General features: G+C 42.1%; 1 protein-coding gene across 1 annotated transcript in view; it reads left to right on the top strand.

Annotated features, from left to right (window-relative positions):
• CDK19 (cyclin-dependent kinase 19) overlaps positions 1 to 10485 on the top strand; it is a gene marked incomplete at its 5' end in the record, with an annotated part of 15927 nt that extends 5442 nt beyond the window's left edge. The window contains 4 exons of the mRNA XM_010143724.1: positions 239 to 336; positions 1876 to 1954; positions 5999 to 6265; positions 9719 to 10485. Of these exons, the coding sequence (XP_010142026.1) occupies positions 239 to 336; positions 1876 to 1954; positions 5999 to 6265; positions 9719 to 9850 (576 nt within the window). The remainder of the gene's footprint in view (positions 1 to 238; positions 337 to 1875; positions 1955 to 5998; positions 6266 to 9718) is intronic.
• Between the last annotated feature and the right edge of the window lie 1577 nt (positions 10486 to 12062).

Here is a 12062-nt window from a genome sequence, read left to right as displayed (position 1 = left end):
GCAGTATCGCCTGATACACTTAATTGTATTTCTTACGTGAGAAGAGCTTCACAGCCCTAGTGCTTCATGGATGTGCATTCTAGTTCTTGGGAGCTTCTCTGAACAAGCAATGCTAACTTAGGCTTGTCTGGACGAGCCACAAGTAATTTAACTATCCACAATCCAAGACATATAAGTCATAGTTTGAAAAATGATAGTTTGATAAGCTTTATGCTATTTTTCATGTTATGTTTTGCAGCTTCAGAAGCTTCTTACTATGGACCCTACAAAGAGAATTACCTCAGAGCAGGCTTTGCAGGACCCCTACTTTCAAGAGGATCCTCTGCCTACATCAGAGTATGTATTCCCTCTTCTGTGCTCCTCAGGGATGTCTTCTTTCTGCCAAATGCTGATCCCTGAAATGAGACAACAACTGACAAATTCACATATATCTACCTACATCCACAAGAAGTAGTAGCTCAGGCATGCTCAGTAGAAACTATTAGTGTAGTATGGAAGCGTCCATATCTACTTGTGTCAGAACTGAGTGGTCATGGACAATAACCCAGTACCACACTGGTGTTGTAATTCTGAACAGTCTACCAAAGCTCGTGTGACCATATTATTGCAGTGTTTAGAGAATTCATGTGTGTCCTGTTCTGTTCTGCCTTACATAGCCTCACAGAGCCCTGTTCTCCATTGCCTGGTTTCATTGTGCCTCTCCCTAGGACTAGGACAGTTCTCTGACCTGCAGCCCTTTTCCATCCCCTGTTGCACAGGGTAGGAGTATGAGAAGACAGAAGTGATCAATGACTGCCTAAAATCCCATAGGTCCTTTGCTCAGAAGGCTTGAGAATACAAATTTTAAATTGTTACATATTTTTATTGTAATGAAAAATTCAAATGATAGGTTCACTTCCTGCTGGCGGACGTTCCTCTTCCCATTTCCAGAAGCACGGTAGTTCTTAGCATTATGATCTGTAGGAGCTGGATGCAGGGAGAGTTCCACCTTTGCTTTCACTGCTTCCTCAGCTGGCAGCCAACACTGAAAGAAGGGAACAGCCACTGGAGTGCAACAGGAGTCTAGTTGGGACTGGTTGGGGTTTTTTTTCTTTCTTTTTCTGTTTGGATAAGCCAAAGACTGCATAGCAGCTAGATTAAGAACTGTTTACACACTTGAAAAAATCCTATCAGGGTGATTGTGTTCTGATACTGGCACAGAAATCTAAGAAGTTAATACTGGTCAAGATGGACCATTAATTTTCTATTTAGTGTTTATCTGATATGGTCCTATGTAGACAGTAGCTCCCCATGGATTACAGGACAACGTTATGATAAAGCCTCTGCCATAAACATTAAGGAGTATTCCAAATCCCATTAGCCAGCTGAATTTAAAAGCTATGGGTTTTTTTTCCTCTAAACAAGGCCTGAGAAGCTAATTGAAAGTAACTCCGTAGCTGTGGTTGGCAAATACATTTAAGCCTGCTGTAAGCCAAGGCGGGCTCATAAGACATGAATAGTTTTCAGATCAGGCCTTTCATTCAGTGAGCTGTGCATGTCCCAACTAGGTGCTGTGGAACCTGTGACACCGTGTTTGTTCGTTTTGCCTTCTGGATCAACAAGTGGTCGTTCTGGCATCTGGGCATGCTCAGCCACGCCATGGTTTCTAAACAATGGCCTCATGCCAACAGCAAAGAGATCTGACATTATCATCAGCACCTAGCTGATGGTATCTGCTGATATCTTTGGTGCTCACAGTGCCAATCACTTATGGAAACAGGACTCACAAAATACAAGAAATTAAATTGTTATATTCACTTATTTTTCACATAGCATTCAGTAAATTTATGTTGTATGTTCATATTTGTGGAGTGTTTACTGTTTACTGTGTTTCAGTGTATTTGCTGGCTGTCAGATTCCATATCCTAAAAGAGAGTTCCTCAACGAAGATGAACCTGAAGAGAAAGGGGATAAGGTATAATAAACTCTTTTTTTTCTTTTGCATATGAAATAACAGTCATGGTGCTACCAGTGAAAACAAATGAAATGCAAAGAGTTAACCAAAAATGTGTTTTCCAGGCAAGTCTCTTCCCAGACAAATTAAAAGTATCAGATAACTTTGGGATTTCTCAGGCAGTGTCACAAGCACAGTTTCCCCTGACCTGTGGGGAGTGAGCTGGATGGGTCGTTTTGTCAGCAGTACCTTGCTTTCAGCTGCCATCATTCCAAGAGGACCTTGCTATGTCCTCCCGTGTCGCATGATTGAAAATACATTGTGATCACACGAAAAGAATGGCATTTCCATTGTGTGCCTGGCACGCTTCCAGCCATTTGAAAGTAGATGGCTGTCAAGGTCTCAAATAAATGGTGGCAGCCTGCTTCTGGCACTACATCAGAACACTTCATCCATCTGCACACCGTTTCCTGATCATGTTTTAAGGACCCCCTGACAAAGGAGTAATAAGGAGCATGAACTGTTCTGGTAGCGACAGTCTGCTCTGAATACTTTTTCCCATAGCCCCGTAGACACGGGCAAGAACTTGTTTGCGTGCACAGTAAATTTTGGTGCGTTAGCAACATAATCTGACCTGCTCTGTATGCGTAGCTCAGCTGGGCTACGTGACTGCAGCGATTGTCCCGTGGTGGTGTGGAGGCTGGACAATGGTGCTATAGTGTGTGAAACAGCTTGTTATTTTCACTTAAAAGTGTACAGTGATACCCTAACAGTAATGTATAGCCAGCAAAATGTGAGGAGAACAGCCTCGAACCATGGTTATCTGAGGGCTATGTGAGAAGGACCGTTAACCCTTTGACTACACGCATCTTCTGTTTTCAGATTCTCTGCCTAAGGTGAGAATCTAGCTGAGTTTAAAAGTGTACAAAGTACAGTTCAGACAGCACATTTTGGTTTTGGAACAGATAACGTAGATTCTTCTGTCCTGAGAACAAGTGGTAACATCTTGGGGTTTTGTGTCCATATAGTTTTTTCAAAATGAGGGAACAGACACCTAAGCAAAACCACAGTGCAGGTCATGATACTGATTTGATTGGGATTGGTTTGACTCTCACAGCTTCAGAAACAAGAGTAAACCTTGTGAATTAAAATTACTCTGGCTTTTGTTAAGTCAGTGTATTTAAAAGTAAATATCAGTCTTTTTCCTGGGAGTATTGGGGGGAGGAAACAATGGCATGTTTGTATTCAAACCAGCCATTATATAAATGGTCTTTGAGATTGTTGGGAGCAGTCACGTATTTATGCATACTTCAAATTAATTTTTTCAGACCACTTAGGGTAATATAAGTCATGCATTACTCATTGAATGTGTTCTCATGGTGTAGAAAATGTGAAGGTAAAGGATATTCTGGAAGTTGGATCTGTGCCACGTTTTCTTTATGACAGTGCAAGCAAAGGGATTTTTTTTTAAAATAGTGTGAGTTTCTTGTTTGTTTTTAAAACAATTAATACCTGAGTAGTCCTTTGGAACCCTAGAGGAGTTCTCTGTGTGTGTTGATTTGGAACTTGCATCTGAATTGAAGAACCTTTAACGTAAGCTCCATTCTTCAAAACAGTTAATTGTTAGTCAGCAAAGCTAAAACGAGTGTAAAACAAAGTGAGAAGATTGTTTTCTCATAAAAATTCTATTAGGCAAGTTTGGCACAGAAGAGCAAAATCAGACTGGCCAGGTAAATTGTGCGTTAATATCCGAAGTGTGAAACATGGGACCTACGATAAACCGTTGTCTGTAATGGCGCGAGTTCCTGCAGTACTTGTTTACACACAACCAAATTGCCATTTTCCAGCTCTTGCAGTAGCAACCGCCTCACTTGCATTCAAACAAGCCTATGGAAACAGTACCGCATTAGTGGTGTTTGTTTAAGTCAAGTTCAAACCATTGTGAAAAGATAAATTGCCTCTTAACAGGTTGTTGGGGGGGTTTTTTGTTTTGTTTTGTTTTTTACAAGCCAGCTTAATTAACTATTAAAATGATTGGCATTTAAATCTCCCGGGAGACAGATCTGACTGAGATGGGATTTGAGGACTACAAGCAGGAGGATCCATTACTGGTCTTGCTAAATGTGAAAAGGAAATACAAACCACCTCTAAGTCCTTGAAGACGCAAGGCTTCTTTGTAATCTTGAATGAATTCATCATGGCAAACTCCAGCTGAATGTATCTTGGGAGAGCATTGTGAGGAATGGCATAGACACAGGTCTCATGTCATTTATCAACGTGCCTTTTGGTGATTGTGGGCATTAGGAGATTTCTGCTAGTGGCAGCTGGTTGTCGTGATTTCTGAGAAACTGAGGTTTTTATAAAAGGCTGCTGTACTAAAGCTGTGATAATTATCTAGGCAGATATTCCAGGAAAAGAGACTATCCTGAAGTGTTCCATATGGGGGAGGTGGGGTGGGGTAGTCGGGCTTTTTAATTCCAGCCATGACAATTGTAGTTTTTTTCTGTGATGAACAAGTGACGTATCTCACAGTTGGAGTGGAATTGCTTTTCTTCGCAAGTCTCTTACATGCTTTAGTGCTCTGATGGAAGAGCCACCCCTGGTGCTCGAAAGCAGACAAATGGGTGGTCTTTCCATGAAACCATCTAACTATGGAGGGCAGAGCTGCATTCTGCTGGTTTCCTAACCTTCCCTCCAGTTCTCTAATGTTCTTTTTAGTCTGCAGCCCTCTGAAGCCAGAAGAGTACAATGTCTTTTGCTCTTGTGTTCCCCTTCTTAACTTTTTTCTCACTTTCATGACACTTTTCTCTTCTTCTGTCTTCTGGCTAGGTTGCAGTTTCAATGGGCTTCTCTTCCTTCACCAGTCTTCTCCTTCCCTTGCCAGATTAATCCTTCAGCTGTTTCCTCCTCTTTTGTCTTCAACTATTTGTGTCTGGTCAATTTTAACTTTTCTGCTATTTCGATAAGATTTTGTGACCTAGCACACCAAGCTGGGCCCTATTCCCAGTGTACCAATCTTTACAAGGTACTTGAAAGCACAACAGATCAAAACAGGAATTAAACCTCTTCTGCATCTGGCACAGAATTTGCTTGCGGCTTGGAAGAAATGATATAATTTCTCTGGTCTCCATTTCACAGAATCACAGAATCATTTTGGTTGGAAGAGACCTTTCAGATCATCGAGTCCAACCATTCACCCTGCACTGCCAGGGTCCCTAAACCATGTCCCTCAGCACCACATCCACACGTCTATTAAACACCTCCAGGGATGGGGACTCCACCACTGCCCTGAGCAGCCTGTTCCAGTGCTTCACAACCCAAAAGGGTTTACAGAAATGTAAAGACATCTTAACGTCCAACCTAAAACTCCCCTGGTGCAACATGAGGCAGTTTCCTCTTGTCCTGTCACTTGTTGCATGAGAGAAGAGACCGACCCCCACCTCGCTACAACCCCCTTTTTGCTTACCTTTCTGTCAGTAAAGCTGCCAACCTCCTTTGGGTTATTGTAACGTGTCATTTGTGAAAGTTTGAAAAGTTTTGATTCTGAGTGAACAAGGCTGTTGAAGCATTAGAACCATTTTCTGTGGTTCACCATGTCTGCTGCTGAGCACTAGTGAAATTTTGGGGGTTTTCATTCAGTTTGTTAGGTGATTACTGCTTTGTAAGTGGTTCCTTCTGTCCTCCTCTCTGAGCACTTGGCTAGCAGGAGGAGGTACTAGGCTGTCCTTCCAGCTCTAATCTAGCTTGCTTTGTTAGAAAACTGACACCACTGTGCTGTCCTCCTCTCTGAGCACTTGGCTAGCAGGAGGAGGTACTAGGCTGTCCTTCCAGCTCTAATCTAGCTTGCTTTGTTAGAAAACTGAAACCACTGTGAATGAGATACCCCCCCAAAGTGTGCAGGCGCGTACCGAGGATGCATTTCTCCTGACACGCAGCCTTGCTGTGTTTTCCTATCAAGCACACAGAGCTGCTGCTTCCTCCATAGGCACGGTGGCGTTGGCAACTCCACAAAGCTCACCAGCCAGTTCAGAGCAAGTGACCATGTTGTGGCGCTTCTTCCCCTAGAATCAACAGCAGCAGAATCAACATCAGCAGCAAACAGCACCTCAGCAGCAGCAGCAGGCAGCGCCGCAGCAGCCACAGCAGCAGCAGCAGAACAGCGCCCAGACCAACGGGACGGCCGGGGGTGCTGGCACAGGAGGAGCGGGCGCAGGCGCAGGACTCCAGCACAGCCAGGACTCCAGCCTCAACCAGGTGCCTCCGAACAAGAAACCACGCATAGGGCCTTCAGGCACTAACTCAGGCGGGCCTGTCATGCCTTCAGATTATCAGGTACCTCTTGAATTTTTGCTGCTTCTAATACTGTAGGGCCAAAACGTTGTTTTCCTCCTTCCCTACTGCAAGAGCAGGTCATGTTTTGATAAATTTCTCAAGTAACCTGAGCAGGCATGCTGTGGTGTATTAGATAAAAACATGGGTCTCAAGGTTTTGTGCTGTGGGTAGTGTTTTTCAATAGAATACCAGCACAAGTCGTATCTGCCGCACCCTTAACGTGTTGAAGGAGTAGTTCTCTCCAGGAAAACACTTAAATATATGCTTATCTTTATGTTTGAGAGTAATCTTACTGAAGCCAGTGGAACTATTTCATGCACATCAATGCTGCATTAAATCAGGTTCTGCTGTTGGCAATGTTAAACCCTGTGTGAGAAGCAGATCTGAGAAAATCCTGAGAAGCAGCAGCAAAGTTAGAACCAGGTGCTCTCATTTGATTCCTGCTCCATTTTACCTCATCATCACGTGTGTGGAGTTTATTGTAGTATCTTGCTAAGTCTCCTAATAATGTGAAGGAAAAAATGCATGCTAGCACAGGAATGATGTTTTGCTTCATGAGTATGATTCATGCTGAAGCAGAACACAAAGACACACATTGTTTCTGATGTGACCAAAGTTGAATGGATTTAATGTTTTCAGTATTCATAAGTAAAAGCAGTATCACTGAATTGGTTTGGGATTTGCATACTTGCCTTTGCTTACTATAATTGTATTTTCCACTGAAAAGGTGACTTACACTAAATACGAAAGCATTGACCTCATCAGGATCCTCACTCAGTACTTCTGAGTTTCTACTTGCTGGGATAGTGAAGAATTGAAAGCAGAATATGAGAAAGGTAGATGTTAAAGGTAGATTTTAAAAGACATGAGGAATTCCGTCTGCTACTAGTCTTTGAGAGGATCCCACCTTGGAGAATGGTCTTTTCAGGCTGCTTTAAACTTGAATTAGCTTTTAAAAAATCCAGCTCTGGAGTTGCCTTGGCTTAGCCCTCCAGACCTTCTTCACAGACAATTGATTTCTCAGTGCCAGGCATTTTTCTGTCATTTCTGTTTTACTTTTTTAATTACGAATGATCATGGAGGCGTTGAGGGCAGTTTAAGGGTAAAGACAACTAGGTTTCTTTTTTGAAAAGTTCCAGACAGGCTTGAGGTCTGGACAGATCCAGCTGTCTGACTACACAGTATTTATGGCTGGCCTGTTTTGAGGATTGGTGTGCTGCGTTTGATGATATCCATTACAGAATCCTTATACATCTCTGAATTGTCAACAAACTCCCTCCTTCCAAGTTGCTAATCAGTCTAAATACATTATTTTCAGATTTTTTTTTCACTCCCTATGACTCTTTCCTTTTTAACTTTAACAGCACAGGCATCAAAATGATGATCTGTATGTTTTCTTTACATCACTCAAGGAATGGTATGGTCTGATTATCCATTTTCACACTTGCTTTTGGCTATCTGCCCTTAAATTCTAGTTGACTTTCTTCTGTTCCAGAAAGGAATGTCTGCAATTTGTCCAAGCCTGACTTTGTTAAAAACAAATTCTCTTCTGTGGAGCAAAAATAAGCACGGACAAGTTAATACAGCCTTGTAGTCTTCTGGCATTAATTTTACTCCATTATATTTTATTCAGAAGTAGGAAGCAAATTCCTTTTGTTTTGAGTTTCATTTAGCTTGTGATCTAAAGTCTCCATTGAAATATTTTTTTTGTAGTTTGCCAATCTCAATTTCTGTTGCTTCCACAAATGACAATGCAAATTCCTGGTTGAATTTTACTGAGCATTCCTTATGTGATCTTGGGTGTTTTGCTTAGTGTGGTGAGCTGATGCTTTTCATCCAGATTGAGTTCCTCCTACAAAGTCATAGCATTTATCACATATCGTTTTCTTTTAAAAGTTGTAAAAACTGTTAGAATTTTGAGACAAATTCCAGGCTTCAGGCACTCTGTTAACAATCTAACCGTGCAGGCCAAGCGTACTCCGGTAAATAACAGCGTACATGCCACTGGGAGACATCCCTTCCAAAGCCAGTGTGCTGGGCTGTTATCTCCCAAACTGACCCTTACAAACAAGTGAAGTACAACAATCAGTGATGTTGCTATTATCCTGAGATACAGAGTTCTGCAGGATTAAGCTGTTGCCTCTCTCTCTTTAGCCGCATGGCGCTTCATCTAGTAGTAATGTGGTATTTTTAGGTATGTTTTACGATTTATGTACAGGTAGAAAGGGGGAAAGTGTTCTACCCTGAATGAACTTCAGGTACCTGCTCTTCGTCATCCATCTGAAGAGCTCTCGGGAGGCTTTCACAGCTCTGCTGCTTGGGATCCAGTAGTTAGATGAGACCACTAGCTGGGGTATTGCCTTCACTGAGCAATTCTTGGTCTGTGGAGGATGTGGTATTCTCACAGACACACTGTCTCCACGGGATTTCCATTCAGAACTCATGGTTCTCCAGGGACTTTCTGTTACTCATAAGCCTGATATTTATTCAGGATTTAGATTCTTGAGACTCTTCCTGGACGATTGCTGTTGACTGCAGTCTTGCTGATGACCCTTGGACATAGCCAAGTAGAACCATCAGCTAGACAGTCAACAGAACTCTCTTCAATGGCTGCCTGACCCCGCACTTAACTTGGCTGGAAACACCATTTGCTGACTGCAAATATTTTTATTTTTTTCTATTTTTTTTTTGTTTAGACCGTCCTTTTTGTGGACTGGCGTGGGATTTACTTTGCTGCAGAGTCTCCTATCTATTGAACAATATTTTTCATGCAAAGTGATTTTTGCAGCTCACGTTATTTTGCGGCCTGCATTTTTTTGCAGCTTTACGTTATTACAGCTCATTCATTCTGGATAGGGGATGGTCGTGGTAACAAACAGGCAAATTCAGCAGGCTGGAGGTTGCAAGTGATCGGTGAATTTGGCTTGCTGAGACTGGGGTCCACTGAGCTAACATCCCAAACAGCAGAGGAGAAAAAATTTAGGTAAATTGAGTAACTCTTAGGTCATGATTGTCTTTTTCTCAGGAACAGAATAACAAATTCTCTGTAACATTTAGTATTACCTGTCTTGAAAAGGGTGTTTGTGGCCTTAGCAGTTTGGTTTTGCATTAATAGCGCTTCTAGAAATGATAGATATAAGTTTAAGAAACAGCCGAGGTTTGACATGCAACCTGCTCTCTCATGTCTTGTATATTTTTCCTTCAGAAAATGGGTGTGCGCGTGCTGTACCTCTAGGTGTCTGCAGTGACCTTGTGTATTTTGTGTGCTGTGTGGAGGCTGATTGCAGATCATACCGATTACGTCTTTTATGGGACCTTAAACAGTAACACTGTTTCGTCAGCTTCTCCAACAGTCACGTTTTCATGAGCTCCAGAGGGGCTGAAAGTTTCCTGAGCTGCATAGTCCTAACAGGCTGGTTTTCATTCCCCCGATTCCCCTCTCTTTTACTGCAGCACTCCAGCTCGCGCCTGAGTTACCAAAGCAACATTCAGGGATCTTCTCAGTCCCAGAGTACAATGGGCTATTCCACGTCGTCTCAGCAGAGCTCCCAGTATCACCAATCTCATCAGTCTCACAGGTACTGAGAGGGCTAGCAGGCTGCACTCGGAAAGGAACGGACTCAAAGCCAGAAGACTCCAGCAATATGAAGTTCATAATGATGAGAAGAACCAAAAATACAAACTATGATCCAGAATTAAAACTCACGATGACAAAAGGAAAACTTCATTCACTGAAGACTTCCCCTCCCCGCCCGCCGCCCCCCCCGGTCCCTTTATTGCCATAAAGGAGATTCTTGTGAAGTTTTCCTTCCTCCCTGCCCTTGCATGTGCTCCGTTGTGGTTACTCTGATGAACCCTTCTGATCTGAACCCAGCACTTAACTTCTTTAACCTTTGGAATTTTGAAGGATTCCTGGTGCACCTTCCTTACGCTGTAGTGATTGCCATAAATCTGTCTTTTCAATCTCTTTGATGGGATTTTAAAGTTTTAAAATCTTGAACTCCTAGGCTTTCAAGCTTGTATATAGTTAGTTTTATACTAGGCAAACCAGTTTAGCTATACAGGTATATTGCACCTTTTTAAAGCACTATGTTATTTTCACAGGATATTACTGTTTTGCTCATGGATGTCAAGAACAGCAAAATTTTACTGTTCCAGAGTATTTTACTATTCTGTTTTTATTAGTCTAGTTTTCAGGCAAGGTCTTAAAATTTAAAAAATTTAAAAAATAAATAAAATTTAAAAAAGAAAAAGGAAAAAAAGAAAAAAAACCCACCCAAGTCTCTGCAGCGACAAATATGCTTCATGCTACTGGACTGAACGCCAAACAGAAGATTGCTGATATTTCTAACTCATTCACATTGAATTCTTGAAATCACAGTGGTCGTGCTCTGACTAATTTAAATTACACATTATTTTAAATGAAACCAGGACGGTCACATATAAAGGAGATGCTTTCAGGATCTGTTGCAACAGAAGGATAGAATGTCTTCCCAGGCTGGACACCAAAATAGTCAGGAAAATGTATTTACTGCCCTCAAATCTCAGTAGGAATGTGGATGTCGGGCTTGTTTTTTCTGTTAAGCAGCTGAATAACGTATGTGAGAGTTTTATAAATTTAGCTTTCTTTCACATTCCTGAGTCAGTGTTCTAAGTACGAAGGTGACAGAAATACGAAGACTTGTGCAAACAGATGCATTTAATCGTTTTTATGTAAGAATTAATAATTAAGAGAAATCATCATGCAGTCTGAAAAGCATGTTGAAAAATGTTCCCTTTTCTCGTTTATAATGCATATTCTGTGTCCCTCACATTGCTGTGATTAACCCAGATTAGTTACACCAGATGCACTTGATTGCACTGAAATGTTTCTCCTTCCCCAGAGCAAACATGTTTTGATTGTGCCTAAGGACTGTAAGTGGATGGGTTGCTGGCAGAAAATCCCCAGTAAATAAGCAAGAGTTCAGAAGCATAATCAGAGGATTATTGTCCAACTTCTGCACAACCACAGTTATTCAGAGAGACACAACATGTAATTTGGGACAGCTTCATTTTTCCTTCAGCCTTCAGAAATAAGGCTGGCTCTTGTTGCCGAAAAGCTGGAAAAACACTTTTAGAAAGCTGCTGGCAGTGTAACGTCAGCGAGCTTCTACAGCTGGTGTGCAGGCAAGAGGTGGAGTGAGAAGAGTTGATGTGTGAACAGTTAATGTTACAGGCTTTTATAACGTGGCGTGTCCTCTTCTGTCCTGTGTCTGTGCAGACAGAGTTGTATATACTCGCACACATTCACACCGAGGTTGTGATCAGACCTAGCAAGATGAGTAGATCTGTCTGCTCTGCGGAGAACGCTGCTCTTCGCAGCTAGAGACGTACATGTTTCTGTTGGACCCGATCTCCCAGTCGCTTTTAGTGCCCCCTTCCTCCTCAAGCCAGTGTTGTTTTCATACCTTCTGTGAGCTGTTGGCTTGCTTGTGGTTTTAAAGACGACCTCCAGCTTCTCTGGAAAAGCAGCTAAAACCTGCTTTGTCACCAAATGGGTAAGAAGGTGGTGAGAATGAAATGAAGCAGTTTGAAGAAAAAAATTGTTTCTGGGGGAAAATAATATCCCAAGGGATACTTTCAACGTGTAACCCTTGAGGTGCCCTTATACACACCCTAGTAGCCTGATGGGAAGAACAGGTTTTAGTTGTTTCTTTATTTCTGGGAGCCTGGGTTCCATCCTTTCAGTAAGTGGCGTGTCTCACCTCTTACTGGTGTTAGGATGAGGTACCATTGAGCTAATGGATATTTGGCCAAT

This window comes from Buceros rhinoceros, unplaced genomic scaffold (assembly GCF_000710305.1).
Source record: "Buceros rhinoceros silvestris isolate BGI_N320 unplaced genomic scaffold, ASM71030v1 scaffold16559, whole genome shotgun sequence".
Lineage (NCBI taxonomy): Eukaryota > Metazoa > Chordata > Aves > Bucerotiformes > Bucerotidae > Buceros > Buceros rhinoceros.
This window is presented reverse-complemented; position numbering and strand designations above follow the sequence as displayed.